This window comes from Eschrichtius robustus, chromosome 3, assembly GCF_028021215.1.
Source record: "Eschrichtius robustus isolate mEscRob2 chromosome 3, mEscRob2.pri, whole genome shotgun sequence".
Classification (NCBI taxonomy): Eukaryota; Metazoa; Chordata; class Mammalia; order Artiodactyla; family Eschrichtiidae; genus Eschrichtius; species Eschrichtius robustus.
In genome coordinates, this window is record NC_090826.1 from 43044106 (window position 1) to 43071781 (window position 27676).

Consider the following 27676-nt stretch of genomic DNA (forward strand, 5'->3'; position numbering starts at 1 on the left):
AGCATGGATGAAAATCCAGATGAATCCCTTTACAACCCATTTCCTGATCCATAAAATTTTTTGTTAGAGGCTTCAGTAAAATTTTACAAAAGGGGTTTGGATTTACCTGCACATCTTAATCGTCCACATTGTTCTTGTTTGCCTTATGACGCTACGCAATGGGCATTAGCCCAGGATAATAACTGGATCCATCTAATTAATGTTACTGATAGACTGAAACCATCTACCATTTCATAAATTTTTTATGGAATCTTTAAGAGATACTAACTTTCTTTTACATTTTTGTTTGTTGAGAAAACTGTCCACTAGAAGATTTAGTCATCTTTGGATGCTTTCCACAGGAAGTTTGGTTTTCTCTGCATATGAATGAAGCAGCATTATCAATAAGGTACAGATTTTAGGCATTTAAAACTGATTGTGATCAAAGGATGGGCAGTGCCTGTTTACTTTGAATACGTGCTTATCAGTGTGTAACTGCAGTGTTTATCGACTGGATTTCTTCATGCTGAGAAAAAGAAGTTGGAAAAGGTAACTGAGGGTTTACCTCAAGAGTCTGGTCAGAGTGATGAATGCTTACGAGAAGATGTGGCTGGCTAAGCAAGTGATGGGCCCAGCTTTTCTCTGGGGGGCCATAGAGTAGTTCATGTAGTCATTCAGGACCCAAAAGCGAGTCTTAGGCGTTGTGTGGATTGGGAAGCCTGGACTGTGCTATCAGATTGGCTTCCAGCACTATCCATACCAGAGGTATGGGGATAAGCTACATTCTGCCAATTCCAGGATCACAGCCAGTCCTTCAGCTTTGAGATAGTGCAGAATAATGATCTTCTTTCCATGAGGGTAGCCGAACTCAAGCAGACAGGTAAGTTAATGGCTACGATTTGAGGGTATGCGGTGAAGGGAAGTTGTTTTTCACAAACCATTTGTCCTCATGGCCCTTGATAATCACTGTCCATGATGTTACTTTGATATGAGGAATAATAACCATTCTTCTTTTCAGTAGTGAGATGGGTGCTAATGGCATTGTCAGGTTGGTCATTTTTGCAAGCCTTGTTCTCAGGATTATTTATTTCTAAAACTTGGTGTTAATGGCATTGAAGATATCTTTGAAGTAAAGAATCATGTTTATGGGTTTGGATTTTTGATAAACTGGGTTGCTGATTCCTCATGAAGAGTAAAGAACAAGAAATGCCAACTCACATTGACTCTTAGAGCCTGATTATCACTTAGCAGCATATTGAAAGTATTTTTTCCCTCTAAGTGTGGTAGCTGGTGCAGGGAAGAGGAGGTATTTTAATGGCAATTCTCATGAAGCAGAAGCAGTTGGTGCTGTTGGCCTTTGGCATGGCACTGGCCTCCCAACTTCCATGTTTAACCCTATATAATACATTCTTCACACAGCAGTTAAAATAGTTTGGAGTAAATCGGATGATGTCATTCATCTGCTTAAAACTTTTAATTGCTTCCCATTGTGTGGAGAGTAAAATCCAAGCTTCTTAATGGAGACAGTAGACTTCCTGCCTCTCTCCTTTCATAGTACTCTACTTTCTAGACTTTTTTGTGTGCTTTCTAAAATGCCAAGCTCTCTCCTGTCTTAGATCTTTTGTAGTTCCATCCTGTAGTTCACGTCCCCAGATTGTTTGATGGCTGGTTTCTTACCCTCTGGACCAACAGCCCCTGTTTATTTACTCCATGGCTCTAATTTGTTTACTTTCATGACAGCAGGACATTTAGGTGCTCAACAGATATTTATTAAGTGAAGGGAAGGAGAAAGCAGGGAAGAAGAGAAGCCCTAAGGAGTCTGAGCATTTCTGATGGAGTGGGAGCCACCGTCAAGGAGGTTCCCATTGGAAAATTGGGGTCTTATAAAGATTTTTGAGGGTTGCAAGGGGAAGGGCAAAGGCACAGCTCTTCCTGAATGGGCAGCTTTCTAATAAGCCTTGTCTCTAACCAGTACTGCCCTCATCCTCCCCTTCACCTGAGAATGTTGGCAGGTCATAGTTCCTGTATATCAACTTTTGAAAGAAATGACATATTGGATACATGTTTTTGTCTGCCCAGTACCCCATCTTTTTTAGTAATAACTCCCAACCGAGCATGTAATCCAAGATAGACCAATTGTAGCACCTCACTCCCTTTCCAAGGCAGTGGCTCTCAGGCTTCAGTGTGCATCAGATCCACCTGGAGGACTTGTTCAGGTGGTTCGGCCTCACCCCTGCATCAGGGGGAGGGGGGCTGATAATTTGCATTTCCAACAAACTCCCTGATATCTAATGCTGATCTGGGGAACCACTGGCCTAAGGGATGGACATTCAAGCCAAGTCAGACTAATCAGAGTCCTTATCTGGGGATTTTTCATACTGGAGGTAGGAAAAGGAGCCCTTTTCTTGTCACAAAGCTGTAAGGATGTAAGGTCTGAACTGCCGCGCAGAGAAGTCAGTTCAAGAGAATAAATCTAACACAAGAGCAAAGCCAAGAGATGGAGAAGGCCTAATGGATGCACTAGAGCCATTGATTCAGTCATCCCCTAGGCCAAACTCACCACTGCCTTCCCACAGTATGTGTGGGCCAATACATTTACCTTCTTAATATACTAAGGACTGTGCTGGGCTATTTGCTTAGTTGATTTCTTTTTATTCTCAGCAGCCCTGTAAAGCAGTTGGTATTGGCCCCATTTTATAGAAGAATAAACTGATTCTCAAAGCAGCAGAATAATTTGAATTCAGTCTGTACTTTTATCCACTATTATCCCGTGTAATTAATAGAATTTAAAGTTGCTATTTTTAGTAGATCAGGCTTTTCTCTTATGAATTTGCTCACCACCTCTTTTCCATAGATAGTTGTCTGAAAGTCACCTTTAGCCCAAGGGTGACAGATTTCTGGCCCATGGACCACTTTGACCCACAGGTGTCATATGTTTGGCCAGCCAGCACTCTTAGGTGCTTAAACTTAAAATTCTAAGAGTGTCTTCAGCATCATATGCTTCCCAGTTTGTCAGTGTTCCTACCTCTTATTGTCTTACACCAAACCTCTTCTAGCATATGGTTTGGACTCAAGCCTCAGTCCAGGCCTGAGCCTCTGCATCTGTTCACTTCCCATCTCTGGAGTAGCTGACTGGAACTCTACCTATCCAGCTGGGGATTAGATCATGCCTTTTCCTTCAACATCCTGATGATTTTATGAGCAATATGGTTGCTTAAGGATTGCCTTTGTCCAAGATAGACCCTGTCCCTACCTCATGATGCCAAGTGCCACAGGGGAACCGTGCCACACAGGCATATGCTCCATGTGCTCCAAGCCAAGGATTTCTAGTGTTTGAGTTTCCAGCCAGTACCTTTTCCATACTTAACAGTGGCCCAAGAGTCAATGTTAAGTCAGATCCGACTTTAAGCTGATAATTTGAAAGCTTGACCAGCAGTTCAGGAAAGCATGAGCTTTAGAGTTCAGCTGCCTGACTTCAAATATTTCTGATGCATAATAGCTGTGTGGTCTTAGGCAAGTTATTTAACCTATTCTCAGTTTTCTCATCTGTAAAATGGCAATAATAGCTCCACTTCAAATGTAAAGTACTTAGAATCACAACTGGTAAATAGCACTTAATATTAGCTAGTATTATTCCACCAAGAGCATATGGTATCTGGTGTTATGAAGTGTGTGTTCGGGACGTGAAGAAAAACAAAACCATCCTATCCAGTCATCTGTGAGGTGTTAGCTGTGATGTGTCTGATTAAACTTGAATGTCAGCTTTTAGAAGTCCATAGCGATCTTCTGTTAATTGCACGTCTTACCAAAGTAAGGGCTCTATTATATTTTGTCACTTCAGAGCTGACTAGACAGTAGAAGCAACTCATAGATTGCTTACTTCGAAATGGATTTTTCAAGCCCCTAAACGAGGCTCCTTGTTTGTGGACTAACTTACCCTGTTGGACAGTGATGAACTTTCTACCAGATTTCCACAGAGCTGTGTACTTTCCAACCTTGGAAAGCTGCATCTGAGGGCGAGGGTGAGAAGTTCCCATTTGCTGCTTGGTTTTCAGAATCCAGGCACCTCTCACTTATTACTGAATTAGTGTGATGGTGCTAAGGACATAAGAAAACTGTTGAAAAGGCACGCTGTTGGGCTTTGAATTAGAAGCAGAGAAGAAGACTGTTGTCCACTCCCTATCATCTTAGAAGAGATAAACTTGGGAGTAACTCCAGAGAAAAGTGTATTTGGATTTTATTCCCTCGTTGAATGATTCAAGCACTCAGCAGGCTGGGCCTTTTTAAAATCCTCCTGATGCTCCCTTCGGTTGCTGGGAATCTCCCACCTGGACCTCAGCCTAGTGTTTGGTTGGCGTTGGCCTTTTAGGGTCCTGGCTTTGCTGTCAGGTCGTGGCTTTTTTGCTGTGAATGACGACAGCTGTCTTGGAAACACTCCCATTCTGACTTGAGAGATAAGGAATAGGGAATCCTGCCAACATATGGGAGAGCTGATAGGGACCAGCACAGTGCTGGAAGCTACCCTGCCAGTCCAAGGCCTGGGACCAGTGAGAGGCAGAGGTAGACTTTTCTGTTGCCAAGAGCCTATTCAGAGCATGTTACACAGTTGCTGCTTCCTAATAACTTGAGTTCCTCTGTGTGGCACAGGATTCAGACTTTCCCCAAATGAGGATTATTTGCTCTCTGGGTGTCCTGGGAGGAAGGCTATCATCACTTCTGGTAAGCAGCCTGGTGGCACAAGGCTTTGACAAAAGGTAGGGAGGTATATATCTGTTGCCTCTTTTTGGAGATGAAAGCCCAGAAACAGACTTGACCAGAATTAGAATCAGAACTGTTGACAGCAGCAAAGAGCCTTAATCTAGTCCAAATTACTAATTTTTAGAGGGTCCATGACTTTCCCAAGGTCACTCTGAAAGGCAGTAGCAAAACAAGGACTAGAATTCAGGTCTCCTTATTTCTAGGCCAAGACTCTCCTCACCTGATCAGGTGCCTCTCCAGGGCAGATGTGCTGGAAAGGTCTGCAGTGTTAGAGAAGCAATGACCAGAAACGGCTCAAGACACAATGAGAAGCCCATGACAGAATTTTCACCTTCAGAGGCCTCTGCACAAGGATATGGTGGTGTCAGACACCCAGCATTTTCAGCTTCACATACATTTTTTGTTTTTGGCCACGCCACTCGGCTTGCGGGATCTTAGTTCCCCCACCAGGGGTTGAACCTGGGCCACGGCAGTAAAAGCGCTGAGTCCTGACCACTGGACCACCAGGGAACTCCCTCACATACATGTTTTTGATGGACTAGCTCAAGCTGCAGGTAGGATAAAGGAGACAAAACTCATAGCCAGACTGCAGCCAGAGGTGAAGGTGACAGAGGCTAATTAATGAAGCCCAGCAGGAAATAGCAACAACTAGGAAACCATCCTGGCATAAAAATTTAAGAATAAAAGCACCTAAAATGAACATTGAGATGAAAGTGTTTTGTAAACGGCAATTTTGCAAATTATATGTTTGGTATCCTGTGACCGGCGCTGCTTTTATACTGCAATAGGTAGCATTCTAATATGTGAGGGAGGACAACAGGCCACCTTCATTCAGCAGCCTGGCTCTAGTTCACCCCTTTCACCTGCCCTGCCCAACAACAACCTGGAAGTAGGCTGGGCTCCCAGCATTCAGGCTGTGGAGGAGAGAGAGCTTGCAAAGGACTTGCCCTCTGTGGAAAGCATTCTTTTGTCTAGTTCTAACAAAATAAATAAGGAATCTTCCTTTCATAGCATTTCTGCTATGACAGTACACTAAATAAGTGCAAAAGAGGATCTTGGATGAGGGTTTTCGGCTTTGTTTTCCTAATGAGAATATGCTTTACCTAAAACCCGTAACTTCATTCAGCATCAGTCACAGGAAGCTTGGTTGTATATTAATAGATTAAACCACCTGGCTTCTGGCAAATGCTAAAAAGTGTTTGCTAAGTACAGCAGGCTGGACGACTGGAAAAGTTATCTTGTGGTTCTTCCTTTACAGAAACTGCATTCATGTGTTTGAGGAATCACATTTTCACAGATGAATATTTTTACCAGGAAAATGGTTAAGTTGAAGTATGCTGTTAGATTGTGAATGGTAAAACTTGGTGTTTGTTGGTCACTGAACTTGAGTCCTCCCTTTTAACAGTCCCACTGGGTGCAAATTCAGATGCTTTTAGGCGCCAGAAAGATTATAAAAGTGTTGAAAAGAGCCTCTACTCAGCTCCAACTGATTGTTGCCTTGTGGGAATGAGGCCCAATATTGCCAGATTATTAAAATAAGATGCCAGAAACCAGATTTATTTGTGAAATCTCCCCATTTTAAAATGTTAGTAACTTATTCTAAAAATTTTAAAACATTATGTTGGCTAAATAAAACATGCCTGAGCCATATGACTCCTGATTCAAACTTTCTGCCCAGCCTAAGAATTCAAGCAACAACATATTTTACTGAAATAGATGTTGCATGCTCTCTTAAGTGTATAAGTTTTATTACTTAAATATATCTTTCTTTTCTCTTAACTGAAAAATCTGAAACAAACAGGCCAAGAATAACCATTCTGTTTCTAAGAAAAATGCTGTCAGTAAATAAGTGTACCTCGAAGGGAAGTACAGAAGATTTTTATGTTTCATAAATCATTCCCAGTGGTTTCAATTTGGCATATAGCAGACTGGTGTCTGAGAAACTTTACCTGCCAAACTTCTTGGCTTTGGCACAGAAAGGGCCACAGGGCTCCCCCTTCCTTCAGGCCTCGGTATCACTATTCCTTAGTGGTGAAGATTGATTTTTTTTTTTTTTTTCTACAGATGGACTCAAAATTATCTCACTAAAAAGACGTGTTTGTTTGATTTTTTTTAAATTGGAAAGTTGTTACAAAGGGAGTTAAGAAGTAAGGTAGTGGGAGTGTGTGAAACCTCTATGTCCAACCCCCAGAAACCTCGAAGCCTGTGGTGCAGATCTTCCTTTGGGTCCTTCCAGCCCTGGAAGCTGAGACCTCGCTGAAGTCTGAAAAGCACTTTGGCCCTTGGCATCATAGATTTACCTCCACATCAGTATGGGTTAAAACAATGATTTACAGGTGGTTGGTTGGTAGTTTTTTCCAAAGCCAACTTTGATCCCATCAATGTATTTCTAAGGAAAATGTAAACAACTGTTTATACATTCTCTTAAGCATCACAGTGAAAAACAAGTACCCGTATATGTGATAGGGCAGGCAGAGGGCTCCAGCTACTCTGTCCTTGGCAAAGGCCCTTGGCCACACTGGTGAAAATGCCAGCTTCGCTTCTGCACAGATACCTATGTCGTGTCATCACACTGGAGCACCGGTGGACCCCAACGGCAGGGCAGGGGGAGGGGATCTTTTTGAAATGTTTCCAGGAGCTCTCTGTCCAGCTGACTCTGTCTTCCAGCCTGGGAATGCTGCACAAAACTACAAGGGCATTGATGAAACCATGGATCTGTTGCCATTCTCTAGGGAAGACTTGGCTTGGAGTGTGGCTGCCTGGATTCGAAAATGTGTCCTTGATTCCATGGAATAATTCTTATAATTTTGCCTGGAAGAAACCACAGAATCAGACACATGAGGCTGCTCCAGGAAGTGCTTTTCCTTTAGTCTGAACTGTGGGAGCCCACTAGCCAAGGAACATTTTTAGAGACTTAGATCCCTACCTCTGTCTAAAGAAAGAGTTGGGCCCTGACTAATAGGGATTACCTGTTATCATGCCCTCTGGTGCCACTCTTGGTCCTGTTGTTGGGTCCCTGAGCTTGAAGGAGTGGTTTCAAGAGGTAGATCCAAGGGCTGGAAGGCAGGAGACCTGCATCTTCACACCAGCCCTGCAGCTGGCTTGTGGTGTGACCCTGGGTAACAGTCCCTGATGCTGGGATTTCAATTCCTCATTGGTAAATTGAGGAAGAAGCCTCCCTACGCCAGGTGAGAGCTGGGTTCCCCAGCGACATGGGCCCAGCCTCTGGGCTGCCTATACTGCCTTTGCCAGCACCCTCCTCCCTCACTGCTGCCTGGCCTCCTCTGCCCATACCCTGCACTTATGGGGAACAAAGGACAGACCAAGGCCAATCACGCCTTACTTGGCAGTTTCCAAGAGTTTGACAGCCTCTTCATTTCTGCCTTGCTCCATAAACAGCAGGGCCAGCTCCAGCAGGGCATTTGGGATCAAGTAGTGGTCATATTTAATCCTCTTTTCGCTGCAGGACAGAGGAAAACATGGCTTACAGGCTCTGCTCTTGAGACATCCTTCAGGCACGTCCTTCAGACTCCTCCTGAGCCTCTTCCGAATAGGAGGATCCAACTCATGGTCTTGTGGGGTTTTCTGATCTGAATTCCAATTTGGGAGGGTTCCCACTACCTAGCCCGAGAAAGGCTTAAGATCCACAGCAAAGCCTTCCGATCCCCTGCACCTGGGGCCCCAAGTCCCTGACAACCTGTGGCTCATGTCATGTCCTTAGTTAGCCCACCCCCACCTCAGTCCCCAACCCCCCCCTTTATTTCATCTGCAACCCTTTCCCTCTACAACCTCACCCAGGCAGGGAAGGACCTGACCACTGTCACCCAACCTCACGTGTCTTTCCTGTGTCCAGGCATTTGCACATGCTCTACCTACTCCACTTAAAACTCCTCCTTCCTTGCTTTCTCTGCCTGATAAACTTCCCAATTTAAGTGGCATCCCTGGAAAGCCTTTCCTGGTATCTAGCATTAGGTTTAGTTCCCTCCTCCTGGCACCTGCTGTCCTCTGCTTTCCTCTAGCACAGCCCTCACCGTACCAGATTGAGCTGCCTGTAGCTGTCTGTCTCTCTCTAACATCTGCACTCCCCAAGGGCAGAGTTGATAAATTACAAACTCCAGGGGGCACCATTCACACGAAACTCATTGCGGAGGGGCTCCTGTAGTTGGGCAATCTGGGCCCTAGAGGACAACGTGGGAAAGATCTGTGCCCAGCAAGGGTCCTGGCACAGGATAGACACTAGTACATGTGGAGCAAGTAGGGGTAGTCCAGAGTCAGGCACTGTGCATGTGTGCATGAGGAAAGAGAAACCCAGAAAATACTGCCCTGGAGCCGCGGGCCCAGCAGTAGGCCATCTGGAGCGGGAGCAACCACAGAGGCACTTACTTGGCAGAGATGCTCCTGAAATTCTCCTCGGCCTCCTGGACACGGCCCAGATATTTCAGACACAGGCCTTTCAGCAGCTTCACCAAGCACTCATCATCCACTGAGTACTCATTCTCTGAGAATAGGGGAGTGAGGGAAGATGACAGGTTTGTTCATTTTTTCAGCAGTTACTCATGGAGCCCCTACTCTGTGCTGGGCCCTGGGGAGACAGAGGCGGCTCACACATGGTCCCCATCCTCAGGGAGCTCACATCTGGGGAGGAAAGACAGATACTGAGACGATGACAATACAGTGATACCAGGACTGATTGAAGGAAGCCCGGGGGTTGTGGGAGCCCAGAAGAGGCCCTGACCCTACCTGGGGGACAAGGGACAGCTTCTTGGAGGAGCTGCCACTGAAGCTCAGTCTGGAAAGGCAAAGGACAATTACCAGGGTAGAGAAGTGAGGAAGGACATTTTTGGTAGAGGGAATCTTCAACTGTAAAGACCTGTGGTCTGACCCAGCCTGGCAGGTTCAAGGGCCTGCGGGTAGTCACCTGGGCCCTTTTCCAGCAACTCTTCAGCCTTGGTGATAATCTCAAGTATCCCATCTGTGAGTTCCGGCTGCTTCCCAATCACAGCGTAGCCATTCCAAATGTACATCATTTCCTGGGGGCAGGGGAGCAAGTCAGTCCCAGGTTTCCTCCCCAGTGGGGCCTCAAGTTTCCCCATCTGTAAAATGGGTAGCTCAGATCAGAGGATCACTAAAGGCCCTTCTAACTCTAGAAGTCTCAGCCCAGCCTTGACAAGTCTCAGCCCAGCCTTTGAAGCTGTGGACTTGAGGGAGTTAGGGGGAGTCTTATCTCTTACTTATTATTGAGCTCTCTCCTTACGCCAGTGAGAATTTAAGATGGACGCATATTCTCACTCTTCTACTCATAGCTGCCGATAGTTTTCAGTTACTTTTCTGCTCATGGCTTCCTGGGGCACTACTCTGCTCTCTCCCAATCTCTCTGTGTCCAAACTCTTCCCATTCTTTGAGGACCAGGTCATGCCCCACACTCTCCAGGGAGTCCTCCTCCTTGCTCCAGCTAATAGGGCCTCCTATACTGGAGGAACCATAACTTACTTAAGCACTTCAGGAGCTTAAGACCATGTTACCTTCTCTCCTATTTTGCCAAGGCACTGAGCTTGAGTATCCATCTATGAAACATATCTGATTCCTTTTTTTGCCTTAACTGCCAGGAAGTTCAGAATACTAAATTAAATTTTCATTCTAGTAATTCTGTTAGCTTAGATTAGCATTTCCTAAACTATCAAACCAGGCAATGGATGTGAAAGTGATTTGTATACATAAAGTTCTAGAAAGACTTTTGTTATGGCTTTTGTTATGTTCCAGGGAGGAATTTTAAGTTTAGACAAGGTTTTATCAAATTGTTATATGGTCTCAAGTTAGCAAGTGTTCCATTAAAAGATTGTTCTGTGGCCAAATATGTTAGGGAAAAACTGCATCTTCAAGCTTCTCCTTGGAGACCTACTATGCAGATTAGCATATAAAGGCTCCAAGAAGGTCTACAGTATATAAACTTTGTTTAGGCCAGTCTTTCCCAAATGTATTTAATCACAGAAATCATTTTATGCACAAATAGCATTTTGCAGATTATAGTTTTGGAAATTCTCCCCTAAATTTCTGATATAGTTGCTTCCCCTGCCCTTCCTTACAACATATGCCCCCATCTGATAATAGCTTTACTGTATATTTTAAACTGTAAAATAGCTCAAATTTTATTTAAAGCTATTCAGGATACGAGCTCTAAATAAATTCTACATAAATATTGAACTTTTTGATTTCTGAAGTGTTTAACATGTTTTATCAGCTGATTCTCATAACTGCCCTATGAAATGGGCAAGGAATATATTATTATTTACATTAAGGGAAAGGGGACCCTACACAGGGTCACACAATTAGTGAATAGCAGAGCCAGGTCTCTGAAGCAGCACCCTTTCTACCTTTCTGGCTGCCTTATTATTTGAATAACAAGGACTCTTAACAAACTAGAAACTTCTCTGATGCCTGCTCAAATCATGCATGGAATTAGCATCAAAACCGTGGTTCAGAATATGGGCTCTGGAACCAGACTACCTGGGTTCAAATTCTGGCTAACTCACTAGCTATGGGACTTGGACAAGTTATTTCATTTTTCTACTTACATCTTATCTACTTACTAGATATTTTATCTTCTTACTTATCTATTAGGCCTTATTATCTCCTTCTGTAAAATGGAGATGCCACCAGCACCTACCAAGAGGGTTGTTGTGAGGATCAAATGAGGCCATAGGCAATGGGTATAAGGAGCCTTGAACACAGCAAGTGCCCAATAACAATGCCAGCAATTGCTGTTATTTCAGAGTTGACTGTAATATAACATGGTCCCAGCCTCAGAAAATCTTGGTCCAGTGAGGGCGGGACAGTGTAAACAACAAGACAGAAACAGGGTGGAAACACAAACAGCCGAGGGATGCCTCTGCCTGGGAACAGGGGTGCGGGGCTGTCTGGGGGTGCTGCTCTTTCTGCCTTGAGGTGCCTGCAGCCGACTCACCTGTCTCCCCACCCCCATCCCTAGTAGACCAGTGCTTTCTCAGAGGTTGAGGCAGGCTGGAGCTCATCTGTGTCCCCCACCCAGTCCCAGGTGAATTGTGAAATCCTCTCCAGGCCCCTGAGGCATGAGGTCTTCTTCCCTCATCCACTTCCCCCGGGGTCAGTGGCTATATCCCTGGCTCTCAGCTCATCCCCACAATCCCAAACTGGAGTTCAGGGCCAGTCAAGACCCTCCTACCCACCAGAGCAGGGATGGGCAATGAGATAGGTTTGGGGGAGAGGTAGCGTCTGGACTTCCGGATGGCAAACTTCTCTGTGGGTAGAGATTTCCCAGCAATCTTGAGTTTCAGGCCCGGCACAGCTCTGTGGAAGAGATGAGGAGGGTGGGGAGAGGGCGAGAAAATGCTAGAAAGGACAGAGTCCCCAGCCTGCCCAGCCTCTGCTTGGCCCCTCTCTGGGCCTCCGTTTCCCCATCTACATGATGAGAGCGTTGGACTCGCAGCCTGTGGCTCTGGCCTTATTTCACGGGCCCTGCCCAAGACCCGAGCACTTCCTGGGGCCAGGCAAGGGGCTGCCCCGCGGCAGCAGGCAGAGGCGAGAATGTACACAAACCCCCCAGGCCTGCTCTGCCTTTTAGTTGTCCCTCTCTGCTCCCAGCCCCCATTTCCTAAGGGCCCAGCAGAAGTCTGACCCTACTTTCACAGAGGAGATTAAAACTCATAAAGGGAAGGACCTGCCCAAGACCACACAGCACAAACCTTTCATTAACTTTGGCCACGTGAGTTGTGGCCTCCTCAGCTGTTCCCAAGGGTACAGTAAAATGTGGTATGCAGCTGGGCAAGCCTCCACATCTGGGGCCTCACCCACCCAGCTCCGCCTTACCCTCGATCTCTGCCACAATCATGGGGGTATGGCTGTGACCTTCAGACCTGAGCTGTCCAGGCCCAGCAAACAGCTGGACCTAGTTGTGAGGTCCCCCACCAAACACCTCCCCTGCTTATTCACTGTGCAACCGCTCTGGGCCTGCTTTCTCATCCCTCAAATGGAGACGACGATATGAAAGGGAGAAGTCGTTACCCCCAAATATGCTTCTTTGGCATAAAGATTATTTTAGGCTGATTATTTTTAAGAAACAGCAGACACACAAAAAGCTCTGAAAACCTAGTAGAAGTTACCTTTTTGTACGAGACATTAACATTATAAGGGAAATCTCCATTTGTAAGGTTATCTCTCTCTGTACCAGGAAGAGGAGGATAACTAAATCTCTAGAAACTTATCAATGGAGAAGGCAGAGGCTTAAAGCTGCGTAACAACCATATACCCTCTTTTACCTGAAAACCTCCCACAACTGGCTCCCTATCCCCCCAAATCTTCTTTTGTCCTTTAGCTGGAGATGGCACTTAAGGTAATGGCTCGGGCCATTTCAGAGAGTTAACTCAGTTTTCCTGAGTCTCTCCCATGTATACAGGAGTTATTAAACTTCTGTTTGCTTTTCTCCTGTTAATCTTATTATGAGGGTCTCAGCCAAGAACCTAGAAGGATGGAGAAAAAATTACTCTTCCTCCCCCACAGATTCTTACCCTCACAGATCTTCTGGAAGAGTTACATAAGATGGAGACACAAAGTCACTCAGTAAATGATAAACACCCTGTGACTGTGACAGCCCAGGAAGCTAGGGTTACCTAGCATGTTGCATGTTGGGGCCAACCCTCACCGTGACTGGAGGAACGCCCTAGGCTCCATCCTCAGCCTGTCATGGCTGAGCCCTGCTCTAGGCCCTTCGCAGAAGGCAAACACAGTAGTGCAGATAAGAATAAAAACAGCCATTTATTGGCTCCAGGGCCTACCCCAGGCTCTTTAAATCTATTCTCTATTTGATTTGCAAAACAACACTGCAAAGGCAGAGGTTGTTATTCCCATTTTACAGATCCTGAAATTGTCCAAGGTGACACAGCTAACAAATGGCAGAGGCTACATTTTATCCTGTTTATGTGATTCCAGCTCTGCTTTTCTCAGTGGATCAGGTGTACTCAGCAGAAGGAAGCTCTCTGGACCTCAGTGTCCACATCTGTCCTACACTCCAGGTGAAAGAGGTTCAGTGGAAAGAATGTTGACAAAACCACTTTTGTGAAAGAAAACCTCTGAATGGATTCAAAGGGCTCTCACCAGCGGCAGCAGGAGGCCCCGGTGGCGATGGGAGGGAAGGACAGGCACGTGGGGTGACTGTGGGGGAGTGTCGGGGAGGCGACAACCCCACCACCTCCCTCTGCTCAGGCTGGCTGTGGGCAGGGCCTGCGATGGGCTGCAACAGTCGGACCCACCTAAACAACTCCACTTCGTCATCCCCGAACGGCTTGTAGTCCTCCTTCCCAAACATGCTGAGGTAGGCGGCCTTCATGTAGATGTAGGTGGCCTGTGTGAGGCAGAGCAACAGTCAGGTGTGAGCAACCCGCCCTCCAATCACGGTCCTGAACTGGAACCAGTACCTTACTGGAACCTCACTATGGCCCAGCATAGTAGCTGACATTATATTATCCCCAAGCCCCAGGGGAGAAACTGGGCAAGGAAGCCGAAGCAGCTTGAGGATTTGAGCTAGGAGTTAAATCCACGATGGGCCGTGTCTAAGCAGCTGCCCCTCTCCACTCCGAAGCAGCAGGGCAGACGCAAGCAACTAGAGGATGCACGGGGTGGCGCTGAGGACAGGATGGAGACACAAAGACGGGGCAGCACGGGCTTCAGGGAAGCAGCCACTTCAGACTGGGCCCTTGAAGGCCAATGGGAAGATTCACAGAGACAGAAAAAGGACCTTCCAGGCAAGGGGAACAGCCTGATCAAAGCCAGGGAGGGCAGAGATGTGTGTACGTAGGATACAAATCACTAGCATAAAGCATGGGATGTGTATAAGAAGAGGTGTGAGGCCAGAAGAATGAGCAGGGCCCTGGGTCAGGGCTCAGCTCAGGGCTCCTTGGTGAAACTGCCTTGCTGTGTGCCAGGCACTCTACATACATCACCTCACTTGATCCCAAAGACAATGCCAGAAAGGAATCCGTACCCCACCTCTACTTCCTGGGACAGCAGAGCTGCTAGGAGCAGAGCTGGGAGTGACCCCAGGTTTGTGTGGCTCCAAGGGTCTGCCCACTGGATCCACAGCCGCCACTGACAGCTGCCACAACCCCACCCCAAAGATCCATCCCCGAAAGCCGCTCCCCTTTGCCTGAAGTCCAGTGCCAGGGGAGTCTGGCTCTGTGCTGCCCTCCAGTGGCCAAGTCTTGAACCACAGCTCCTGCCACCTGGGGCAGCTACCCAGCAAATAAGTGTAGCAGGTGGAGGAGGAAAGGGAGCAGGACATGCTGGCGTCTAGTCTTAGGAGAAGGTGGGAAGCAACCTCCACCTGGGAGCCGCACCCATGCTGAAGCCCAGGGCTACTCCCAGTTCCAGTCTGCCCTCAGCACCGCAGTCTGCCCTTCCCAACATGAGGAAAAGCTGGTCTTTGTGGGGTGTGCTGAGAAGAAGCTCCCCTCTGTGAAATCTGTTCCCCATCCCTTCTTTAACCTCCCAGTGTCATCTGTGCCTTCTCCCCCTCCCCGGCCCTGGTAGTGAGCCACCAAGCCCTCATGACTTTACCTCCTATATAGCTCCTAAATCCCCCTGGCCTTGCCCTAGCCCTCACCTCAATTATTGCACCAGCCTCCACTGCATCTCCCTGCTCCGGGCCACCAGGGATGTCTTTCTACTGCCCTAGTCCACGCGGTTTCCTAACCGATCTCCTGCTCCCCCTCCTGCCCCTGCAAGCCATTTTCCACACCACCTGCCGCTCTGACCTTTCAGAATCAGATCACATCAGTCCCTCCTACACATCGTCTCACAGTATCCCATCACACTTAGGAGAACATCCAAATTCCCGGTCACGGCCTGCGAGACCCTGTGCAGTCTGCCCCGTTTCCTCTCCAGTTCCCCTCCACTGTTGCCCCCTCACTCATATCACTCTAGCCACACTGGCCTCCAGGCTGTTTCCAGAACACATCAACTCACGGCTTCAGCTTCCTCCCCCACTTGCCCTAATATCTACCAATGCCCTCTGCCTGGACTGTTCTTCACGGAGATGTCCACATGGCTCGCCCCTTCACTCCATTCTGGCGTCTTCTCAGACAGGCCTCCCCTGACCACACTGTTCATCACGCCCTGCACCCGTACCTTACCCGATTTTTCTTCATCGCACTTCCTGGAACCTGACGTTATCTTACACTGTACATCATCTATTTGTGTGTTTCCTGTCTCTCTCTCTCTCTCTTCCCACTAGAACATGAGCCTTGAGGGGATCTTTGCTCGGTTCATTTGCGTATGTCCTGCCCTAGAACAGGACGCGGCGTGGACGCGGCGTGTGAGCGTGCCCAGCGACTGTAGGAGGGATTTCTTAAAAGCACGAATCTAAGCCACAAGCATGGGCTCCCCCACTGTCAGACTGAAGCCCAAACAGCCACTCAGGGCCCTTGTGACCTGCTTTTCTGGCTCCTCCTCTTCTGGTCACTCTTCCCCATCCCTCCTTGAACTCACCTCAGGCCTTTGCCTGTGCTGTCCCTCTGCCTGGGATGCCATTGTCATTTCTCTGCCAGGCTCGTCTGCTGGCTTCCTCTAAGAGCCTTCTCCTACTCCCCCCGGACAGCGCACCCTCACTGAGTCCACAGGAATTAGGATGGACGCAGTGACCTAGAGTTGTGAGACCCATGGACATCCAAGTTACCAGGGGATGTTATGGGGCCACACTGATGGAAAACTGCAGCCACCTTCCCTGATGGGACTCCTGTCTCCCAGAGTTATCTGTTTGCCTATTGAGTCCACATATTTATTTTGCTGGATTATTCTACCAGGCTCTGGGATATCAGACAGTCCTTGTCCTCAAGAAGCTTACAGCGAGTGGCTTAGAGGGGGACGGTCCCTCCACAGTCCCTCTGCACTCCCACCCACAAACCCTACGCCCCTGCAGTTCTCTCAGTTTGGGGAGAGAACTTCCACTTCCTCCACTCTGCCACCCTAATTCCTCCTCCTTCAAGGTTCAGTTCAGACATCTCCTTTTCCAGAAGCCTTCCTTGTGCCCTTGGCTGGGCTGCCCAGGGATGCCTCAGAGCTCCCCTCAGATCCCCCGTCACAGCACTGAGCACACAGTTGGCACCATCTGGTTTCTGCTCACCCAAGCTGCGAGCACTGTGGGAAACGTGACGGGCCCAAAGGGACGACTCGGCATAGCACAGGCAGAGAAGAATGCTGAGCAGAGGGACCGGCACGTATGGCAGTGGCCACAGGCCAACCTCCTAGAGCTGGAAGTTGGTGGACTCTGGTGGCCAAGTGCTGGAGATTAGGGATGAATGAAGCCCCAGAACTCGGAGTGCCACAACCCCTACTTTCACAGGAAACCCTTCTGAGGAAAGCGTTGCAGAGAAAGAGGGGCTGACCACCCCAAAGTCACAGAGCTGGAGACTGAGCCGACTCAGGAAGCCAGACTTCCTGACACCTGGGAGGCCTCGTCCTCCCTCTGCTCCGCACAGCGGCCGTGTGGCCACCCCAGGTCTCTCCTTCCCGGGGTAGGTGGGCCCAGCTGCCTGCCCCACTTCACAAGAAGGATTCTAGGTCACTTTAGTTTAAAAAGGTTCCCCGAGGCTGTGTTGGGAGTGGGAGGTGAGGAGGAATGAATGCTGGGCCCACAGGGCCTGGGCTTGAGGAAGTCCTTCAACAGGAGGCTGGTTTCAGGGCAAGCTGGGCCTCCCTGGGAGGACTTGAGGAGCAAGGGAAAAGCAGAGGCCTTTGAGTCACATAGAACTGTCTTCAAATCCAGTGTCTGTCAGCAACAGCTGTGTGGCCCAGGAAAGTCACACGCCCTCTCTAAGCCTGTGTCCCTCCTGTGCCTGATGGAGACAACGCCTGGGCACACAGAGCTCCGAGAAAGCCCACTCCTCCTGCCAGCCCCACCTGCCCACACCCGGAGAGTTCCCTTTCAGCTTGGGCCCCGGGTAGGGGGACTGAAAAGGGACTTTCATGCAGAGGTGGGGGAGAGATGAGAAATAGGGATTTAAGGTCACTGAGACACAAGTGCTATATGGTTTTGACACTACCAGATGCTCTGTGATGATCTAGATGACTCTAAGACCCTTGGTTCAGAAGTCTGTGCTATCGTTACTATGATGATAACGCCTGATACTTATTTCATCACTTACCATGATGTTATAAGCTATAAGATGCTGTGCTGAGCATCTGTTTTGCTTCGTTTTGCCTACATGGCATCTCTTTAATGCCCACCCCCATCCACACTTATTCTGGGGCATTACCTCATTTTCCTTCTGGGGAACCACCCATCTCCTACTCCCAATCCATGAGGGGTCCTCCCACCCCTGTTTCCAGGCATTGACTTGTGATCGATGCCAGACCAATGAGGCTCTATCCAGGGACTCTGGTTGAAACCAAAGGGAAGATGTGAGTTAGGGGCAGGCAGCCCGTAGCCACCCTGCTGGCACATGGAGAGAACCTGCCTGTACGACAAAGAGGTCATAGAGGAGAGAACAGTCCCAGGTGGATAAAACAAGCCCAGACGACATAATTTGAATTCCTGCATTCAGCCCTACCTGAAGTCAGATGTGCCTAGAATTTTCAGTTATATGAACCACTGAGCCTTTTGTGTTTACACCCGCATAGTCAGGTACTATGTCCACTAGCTCCATGTGACTTTTTACATTTAAATTAGTTAAAATGGACTAAAACTGAAAACATCCAGTTTCCCAATTGCAGTAGGCACATTTTGAGTGCTCGGTGTGCACGTATGGCTAGGGGCTACCACATTGGACAGTGCAGAAATAGAGCATTTCCGGGACTTCCCTTGTGGCACAGTGGTTAAGAATCCGCCTGCCAATGCAGGGGACATGGGTTCGAGCCCTGGTCCGGGAAGATCCCACATGCCGCGGAGCAGCTAAGCCCGTGCGCCACAACTACTGAGCCTGCGTACCACAACTACTGAGCCCACATGCCACAACTACTGAAGCCCACGCACCTAGAGCCCGTGCTCCGCAACAAGAGAAACCACTGCAATGAGAAGCCCGCACACCGCTACGAAGAGTAGCCCCCGCTCGCCGCAGCTAGAGAAGACCGTGCATAGCAACGAAGACCCAACGCAGCCAAAAATAAATTAATAAATTAATTTTAAAAAAAGAAATAGAGCATTTCCACGGTAATGGAAAGTTCTGTTGGGCGACACTCACATAGACCATGTGAGTCACAACACACACTTCTGTCCCTTGTGACTAAAAATCTCGACACACTGTAGTTCTAAAGGTCATCTGTTCCTCATGGTCTTTAGTTTCTTCCAACCCTGAGGCCTAGTAGAATCTGTGGTTTTGGTTAAATTCCAGCTGAGACATCTGCGTTCAGTTAGGGGTTTGGCCCTTGCTCTGGGGGCTCATGGCCAGTCTGGGTTGGCCTGGTCCCCCCGTGCCCCCAGCACATGGTGTCAGCCCACCTTGGACCAGGAGTTCTCCTTGCTGAGCAGGTCTGCGTAGAAGTAGGCCATCTTCCACTGGCCCTTGTAGGTGAAGCACCACATCAGCTCCCAGTAGCACATGTGGTGGAACTGCTTCCAGTGCTGCTGGGCCTCGCAGCACTCCTCGAACCTCCGGATGGCCTGTGGGCACCTGCCGGTCAGCTTCGGTGGGCGACCCCTGGCCCGCCCCCACCCCGCTCTCTGCACCCTCTGTCCCCACCCAGCTCCACAGTAGCCCCAGCCTCCTGCCACGCACAGCGGCCCAGCCCTGTGCCAGGCTCGGGGAGGGGGCGAGGGGCAGCATCGGGGAGACAGGAGTTGTGGCCTCCAGTCCTGCTTCTACCGCCTAAGTGTTACACGACCTTGGGCCCAGTTACTGCCCCTCCTGGGGACTCTGGTCTTGCAGCACAAAATGAAACGGTGGGACAGAGCTATAATGGAGGGATAATAGGCAGTGGAAAGTGCTAATCTTAAAGTGATATAATAACGTCTATGCCTCAGAGCAAACTGCAAAGGTTCCAGAAGCTCCCACGAAGTGACCTGGACCTGGGGCATCTGTCCTGCTGCCTGAGGAACCACAGCCAGGACCAGCAGGAGACGCCAGAACTCCAGGTCACAGAGTCCGTCCTGGGCCTTGGCTTAATGCTGGGGATTCTGCCCGGTCCGTGACCCTCCCCGCTCTCACCCCTTCGATGGCTCCCTCCCAGCTACAGAGCCCAGACTCCTTAGCCAGACCTTCAAGGTGCCCGCTTCACCCCCGGCACCAGGTTCCAGCCTGTCGTCCTGCCCTGGACAGCGGGTCTTCCCACCTCTCTGCCTTACTCAAGGATGCCACAGCCCTCCATCTCCCGTTTAAATCCTACTCACCACAAATGCCAACTCCTCCCTCGTCTTCCCAGACTGTCTCAGTCGGAAGTGCCTCTCCTGCCCCCGCTCTCTTGTAAGTCCTCTCTCGGGGCCCTCCTCCCAGTCTGCCCTGTCCCCGAGTTCATCTGTGTGTCTCTGTGTTTTCCTACTGGCCTGGGAGACCTGAGGGCCCTCCAGCACTGGCTCCGACCCCCATTACTCACCGCGTCAACATTGCCTTTAATGGCTTCAATCCGCCCCGCAAAGAACAGGAAGATGGCGCCCTGCAACAACACGCATGTGGGTCCGTGTGGGTCCACAAGGCACACGTGGGCTGGGAGTATCTGCCAGGAGGTAGGGCTCACCTTAGGGTATCGCTTCAGGTAGGGTCTCAAGAGCTTCTCTGCCTCCGCGATGTTGACATTCCCAGTGCCTGAAGGAGGTGGGGGGACAATAGGACACGTCACCATCCTCCCTGGTGATCCTCCTCCCAGCAACCTACCAGGGGCTTCTCAGGGTCTCCGCTTCCCCTCTGTGAAATGGGATGATAACTCTTCTATCTCCAGGGTGATGTGAGGATTGAATTAGACAGCACAGCCTACAGCATCCTCACACCCTCTCTGAGGTGGGCATGACCCACCCCCATTTCACAGATGAGAAAACTGGGGCTGGAACCCAGTCACACTGTGAGGAAGCGAGTGGCCTGCAGGCCAGGCCCCAGGACAGTTGACTCGGCTCTGCTGTTTCTGGTTTCAGTGCCCCGTGCCCAGTCCTGGGGGCCCGAGCAGGGTCTGCAGCCCCTTGCCCTCTCACCCGCCGCCCTTAGAGCCAACCAAAGCCCAGAGGCTCCAGCACTTGCCCCGAGCACGCTCCTACCGAGCACAAAGGTGAGGAAGGTGTGGTAGCACAGCAGCAGCATGACACAGAGCACGGCGCGGAAGCTGTGCCCCGATGCCCCCTCCTCCAGCTGCAGCAGCCCGTAGTCCTGGAGGAAAGACGGGGACTGGCTGAGGCCAGCAAGGCCTGAGCTCCCCAGGGTCCACCACGGGACCCAGGGAGGTGGGGAGGGGCCTGGGAGGTCACGGGACAGGTGTGAGGGCAACGCTGCCACAGAAGGGACCAGAGAGTGCTGGACTCCGAGTCTGGAGCCCTGGAGGCCGGGTCAGCTGCTCCCAAGCTGTGCAACCTCGAACAAGGGGCTGCCCCTCTCAGTGCCTCAGCCATCCTCCTGAGGGCAGGGGACACTGCTGCCACAGCCAGGGCAAAGGCGTGGGTGTCCCCTACCTCCTCAATAGCCCCTTCCCCATTCCCCCCTTTATTCACTTGCTCAGTCCCCATAGTGGGCACCAAGGCCATGAGCAGCCCCAAGTCTGGTGGGGGAGTAGGAATGACAAGGAGGCAGATACTCCTAACCACAGGCTCAGGGCACAGACAGGGCTTTCGTAAGATTGCTCAGTTCTTGTAGTATTAATTGTTATGATTATGTTCTTATCGTGCCACATAATACGGGTTTTCTGTGTAGTAATGTTTCCTTTAAATAAATTTAAGTAAAAAATATGAATCACATTTGAGAAAAATGATACATAAGTAAAAATATAGAGGTGTGTGGACATGGCAAAAATCAGGAAGGGCTGGAGAAAGTCCAAGCTGGAGAAACATTGACCTGATGTTTAAAAAAAAAAAAAAAAAAAGCCCCTTGTTTTACAAAAAAAGAGGCCCAGAGGAGGGCAGGCCTTGCTCAGGCTCACAGGGAGAAGGGGATGAGGCTGGACTGACCCAGGGTTCCTGACTTCCAGGTTAATGCTCCTTGTACCACGTCAGGCCTCCTCCACCAGGGAGCCCTCCCTGATCTGCTACCTGGCACTCAGGTTCCTGCCCTCAGTAAAGCCTCTGGGTGCTTGAGTCCTCTGGTTTCCACCTCAAGGCCCAATGCACAGTAGGGCTTCCCTTGGGCATCTCCCAGACCAGAAAATGGTCCCAAGGGAAGGGACTTGCTCAAGGTCTTCTGAGGGGAAAAGGACCAGGTTCCTGACACCTGCCAGGCTCAGAGAATATGGCCCCAGGCCCCTGAAGGAGGACCCCAGGAGCTGCTCTTCACACACACCCTTACCCTTACCCTTACCTACACCCAGCCTCTCTACCCTGGGAAGGGCCTGGCAGGGATCATTGGCCCCATTTGCAGGAGAGGAGACTGAGGTCCAGAGAGGTCTGAGCCTTGTCCAGGGCCACACACTGAGGGGCGCTGAGCCAGGACTGGCACTCAGGCCCCGCAGCCCCTCAGCCTCACCCTGTCCAGCTGAGCTCCAGCCCTGGGGCTGAGCGGGTTGGGATCCCCAGAAGGAAGGTGGTTACCTTGTTTCCTGAAAACCCCACGAACTCTAGCAGCCGCAGGATCCTGGTAGGAAGCATGGACAGCGTCTGCAGGAAGAGGCAGGTGGACACGTGAAGGGGTGGGGGCTGACCCTCCCAATCTCCAAGCCTCCAGAGTCCTGGGGGTAATCCCAGAGGCGCAGGCCCTGTCTCTGGAATGCCCATGAGGAGGCCCTAGGTTTCCGAAAGCCAACTTCCCCAGATAGAGAGGCACTTCAGAGTGACAGACAATTAGGAGCAGACTGCCTCTAAATCCTAGTCTCAACACTCCCAGCTCGGGCAGTTACATTTCCTCTGTCTGCCTCAGTTTCCTCATCTGTAAAATGGAAATAATAATAGCCCCTACCAGCTGGATCAAATTAATATATGTGAAGCACATAATAGGGCCTGCACCTAGCAGTTAGCTATTGTTATTACACTGAATCCCTACTTTGTACCAGGGGCTCTGTCATTGCCTTTGACCCTCAGAACAGTGCTGCAAAGAAGAGATTACTAACCCCTTTCAACAGATGGAGAAACAGAGGCACAGATAAGTGACAGGATATGCCCGAGGCACCACAGCTCATCAGTGGTGGAGCCAGTTCTCGAACCGCAGACGGTCCAGCGATAACCTGCTGAAGTATCTGATGCACGTGGCAGCTTGTATTTCCCAGCACTTGGGCCGGGATCACTGCTCCCGTTTTACATATGGGGAATCTGGAGCCCAGAGCGGGGCAGGGACCCCCATCAGAACAGGCTTTGCCTAGAGGGGAGAGAGCCACCCCCGGCCACACTCACACTTGTGGGTAAGTCCCTGGCCACCCAGGGCCAGGAGTCTGGATCGTCAGAGACCAGCTCCTCCTCCCAGGAGCAGGCACAACTCTTCTGAGCCTCCCTGCCTCAGCTCACACTGTTCCCTCTGCCTAGAATGCCCTTCCTGCCTGGAAAACTTCCCCCGCTTATGGATCCTTCCAGATCCAGCTCAAATACTATCCCCTCCATGAAACCTTCCCGGGCTCCCCCAGGAAGGAGTCCTGGCTCTCTGTTCCCTGTGGGTCGTTGGCTGTTTCCAGGCCTGTCTCCTTCCCCGCCACTGGTCAATGCTTAACCATCAGCCCTCCAGGGAGGAAAAGGCCCTGATGTACTGTGTTTGTCAGTTTCTGGTGCTGTGAATACTGCCACTGTAGTGGATTTCAAGCTTTCAACTTGCCTTGGGAAGAAACGCACAGAAGGGACTCTGGAGCCACGGCCAGCCCCCATCTCCACCCCAGCTGTGAGCCCCCAGGCTGGCCACGGGTCTGCTTCATCACTGGGGCCCGGGATAGTAGCTCGGCAGAGACCGTGTGTAGGGCGGGGATGTGCAGGGGAGATTGATCTTGAACCCAGACGCTGTGGATGTGGGGAGGGCATGCCCACTCACCAGGTTGAAGGCTCCCACACCGAGCTTCACTCCTCCTTCAAAGTGCCTGTGGTTCTCTCCCTGGCAGTACTGTGAGGACTGCACGAGGCTGTCTAGCTCCCTGCGGAGGGATGCAAAGCCTGTTTCAGCCACATCTGGGGGGCTGGGTCCTCTTCCAGCCGGGCCCAAGTTGCCCCTATACTCCTAGCTGATCTCGAACTCCCTGGTGGTGGATCTGTAACCGTCTGGCCATCCAGACAGCTGATATTCGAGGAATTTCTAGCCCCATCTCCCACCGTAATGACACACCGCTTGCTCTTGGATTTCAGCTCTATCAGCCCTAGCACACCCGCCTTGTCCAACATCTAGGCATTTGCTCGTGCTCTGCATTCTGTCTAGAACAGTTTCTCAACCTCGGCACTACTAGTATTTTAGGCTGGATAACTGGATAATTCTTTGTTCAGATGGGGGCAGGAGGCCATCCTGTACGTCCTAGGATGTTCAGCAGCAACCCTGGCCTCTACCCACTAGATGCCAGCAGCAACCTCCCCCAGTATGATGATCAAAATGTCTCCAGACATCGCCAAACGTCTCATGGGAGGAAAAACCGCCCCCAGTTGGGAACCACTGGGTTAACTCCAACACCGCCTCCTTGAGGAAGTCCCTCTGGAGCCTCTTAGTTGGAATCCAACCCTCTTTCTTCTGGTCACCAAGAGCTCAGAGTCCATATCCCGGTCTGCCTGGGGCAGGACAGGGGCTTTAAAGATGTACCTGCCTCCCTTCCAGGCCACGAGCATCTTGAGGGCATTCGCTCAGCAAACACGGACTAAGGTTTCTCTGTGCCAAGCACCGGAGGACAGCAAGGAGCAAAGCCATCAAGCTGCTGTCCTCACAACTCTCCCACTCTTAGAGACACACCCCTATCGAGTCACTGTGAGGATGAGGAGGAACCCCGGAGCCTGACCTAGTTTGGGGTTCTGGGAAGGTTTCCTCAAGGAGCTGACATTTGAGCTGAAAACGGAGGGATGAGGGGTTAGCCTGGCACAAAGTGTTCCTGGCAGAGAGAACAGTGTGTCCCGGGGCCCTGAGGGAGAAATCTGGCATGTTTGAAAACCGGAGAGAAGGCCCAAATGCCTGAGGCACGGTGGGACAGGAGCTACGGCTAGGAGGACAGGGGCACCTCCCAGGAATGACTCGGCAGGACCCAGGACTTTATTCTAAGAGCAAGAGGGGGTCTCAGGAGTTGGCAGGGACCGACTGACCTGACAAGGTTTGTGCTTTGAAAACATCACTCTGGCAGCTGGTAGGGAGACTAGAAGGGCCAGAACACAGTCTGGTTTCCCTGAACAATTCCAGCAGAGACCCACAAAGCAGTGTGGTGTCCATATACTGCATGGTGTGTTATACCCCAGTAATACCTGGAAATCAAACTCACAATCTCTCTGCAGGGAAATAGTCACATTAAGTGGGGAAAATAAAGATGATAGTCTCAAGTCAATTCAAGTCAACTTTTAATGGAAAAGGAGTTTCAATGCCAAACTTGGGGCAGGGGGGAGGGTTAATTATTTTCAGAGCTTTTCTTATTTTGGAATTGTAGAAAAGGATTGCGGGACCACACTGGGCAGAAGTGCTCTGGACCGAGTCTTCATTCTTTGCTCCATAAACACGGCCTACATGTGGCCCAGTGCTGAGACGGCATGGAAATAATCTGGCTGTCGAGGAGCTCCCAGTTTGGAGAGGTGGTGTGTATTATGTAAGCATCATCCCTGTGTACTGGAGGGTTCAAGGAAGGCTTCATGGGGAAAGCGGCATTTGGATGGGGCCTTTACGGATGGGTAGGAGTCCTGCTGCTATTCTCAAAGTGACTGTTCCTGTGTCTTTCTCCCACCCCCACCAGACTGAGCTGTTTGTACAGAATATGTGCCTTGTTTTCCCCTAGCTCAGGGTCAGGCACAGAGTCAGCTCTCAGGGGGACCAAATGAACGGATACACACAGGGGAATAATATTCCAGAAAACTGAAGTCCTGAGGGTGCAGAAATCTATCTGAGGTCACACAGTATTCTAGGTTTCTTGCCTCCAGCCAGTGCCCTCTACCTCCCACAAAGCAGCCTGAGGGGCACAGGGCAGTAGATGCTGTGGCCTCAGGCCCCCCAGGCCAGCCCCACTCACTTGTAGGTCTGGTAGCTGTTTCGAACTTTGATGCCACCCTTGATGAAGCTCACCATGTTCTCGTCCTGCAGGGGGGAGAGATGCTAAGAGCCGGGCCTGGGTGGGTAGCCACAGGCTTGAGAGGGATCATACAAGGCTCTGGATACTGCCTGGCCCTCCCTGGGCCCAGCTTTATGAGGGGCCCCGCGTGGGTGGGGTCAGAGGCCTCCCCACTCTACCCCTGGTACTTGAGATGAGGGTCTTGCTTGCCAAACAAGACCTCCACAATGCCCAGGGCTCGACCACAGCCTCCTTTACCAGGCTCACATGTACCTATACCATGTGCTTGGAGAAAGGCCTGGAGGAGATGCTCCCACCGGTTAACAGTGGAGGAACTGTGGGGAAGGAAGAGAGACGTTCATTTTTGGATTGCTTGTGTTTTTTTACAACAAGCAGGTATCCATCACATTTGTAATTTAAAGCGCCAGGACCTGGGGACTTCTCTGGCGGTCCAGTGATTATGACTCCGTGCTTCCACTAGAGGGGGCACAGGTTTGAACCCTGGTTGGGGAACTAAGATCCCGCATGCCACACAGTGCAGCCAAAACAAAAAAGCCCCAATACCTACAGTCCCCCTGACAGTTCCACTCCCAGGTACACACCCAAGAGAAATGGATGAACGTCTTCAAGAATGCTCACAGAATCACTGTTCATAGTAGCCAAGAACCAGAAACAACCCAGATATCCTTCAGCAGGATAATGGATAAACAAACTGGTATATTCATAGAAGGCAGTATTACACAGCCATGTACGGCTGGGTGAAGAAAGCAAGTCCCACACAGCTTGAGGCCTTAAGAAGCTCAAAGGCAACTAAAACATAACAATATGCTCTTCAGACATGAATAGGAAGCTGAGAAAACCATTTTTTAAAAACAGGGCGGGGGATGATAAATACAAACTCTAGGTAGTGGTTTCCCCTGGGGGAAGGGAGGCAGAGGGCAAGGAGATGTGCCAGCAGGGTTCTGTTCTCCGGATGGGTGGGGGGTTCGTGCGCGTATGTGTAATAATAGAGTAAACAAACAACGGACATAAAAGGCCATTCATGGTGCAATTATTACAGTGATCCTAACGAAGAATTAAGATTCATCCAATTCTAATCATCTGAGGTCCAAAAAGATAGAAAAATCACTGGCAAAAATAAACAGTACCCCAACAATAAAATTTATATGTGCCTCTCCACCCCAGTACACCTATTTACATGATGACTATATTTTATAATTATAATCCAGGCTTTCTGGTAAAATCATGACGTGATGGTTCTCATAATTTCCACTGTGGTGAGGAGCATAGGCTCTGAGTTGGCCAGACCTGGTTCAAATCCCAGCTCTGCCATTTGCTAACCATGTGACCCTGGGAAGGTGGTTCCTCCTCTGCTAATCCTCCCCTTCATAGGCCTGTGAGGTGCTGATTAAATAATACATAGAAATGTAGGTAAAAACAACCATGCAATGTGTATAAGGTATGTAAAAACGACATGCCTGTAATGTACATACAAAGCCTGGTATGTTGCAGGTTCTACAAGTTCTTGAATGAATCACGTTTGATTCATTCAGACTAGTCTACTGAATGAATCAAATGTAAAGCAGCCTCTGTCACCCCTGTGACATAAAAACAGCAGGGAAGCAGCAGTCACGAGGTGGAAGCACATCCTGGT

At 49.9% G+C, this 27676-nt stretch overlaps 1 protein-coding gene across 2 annotated transcripts in view; it reads right to left on the reverse strand.

The window, feature by feature from the left end:
- Window positions 1-5797: 5797 nt before the first annotated feature.
- Window positions 5798-27676, reverse strand: part of TTC39A (tetratricopeptide repeat domain 39A) — a 40037-nt gene continuing 18158 nt past the window's right edge. The window contains exons 6-18 of one of the 2 annotated variants that reach the window (XM_068539852.1): window positions 25984-26048; window positions 23835-23934; window positions 22418-22483; window positions 20942-21050; window positions 20431-20498; window positions 20290-20349; window positions 19199-19360; window positions 14019-14110; window positions 11940-12060; window positions 9656-9767; window positions 9121-9235; window positions 8081-8197; window positions 5798-7548 (exon numbers count right to left, since the gene is read on the reverse strand). In XM_068539852.1, coding sequence (XP_068395953.1) covers window positions 7425-7548; window positions 8081-8197; window positions 9121-9235; window positions 9656-9767; window positions 11940-12060; window positions 14019-14110; window positions 19199-19360; window positions 20290-20349; window positions 20431-20498; window positions 20942-21050; window positions 22418-22483; window positions 23835-23934; window positions 25984-26048 — 1311 coding nt within the window. In that variant the 3' untranslated portion in view covers window positions 5798-7424. Of the gene's footprint in view, window positions 7549-8080; window positions 8198-9120; window positions 9236-9279; window positions 9373-9477; window positions 9527-9655; window positions 9768-11939; window positions 12061-14018; window positions 14111-19198; window positions 19361-20289; window positions 20350-20430; window positions 20499-20941; window positions 21051-22417; window positions 22484-23834; window positions 23935-25983; window positions 26049-27676 lie in introns of those variants that run through there. The other variant, XM_068539854.1, reaches the window with a different exon arrangement.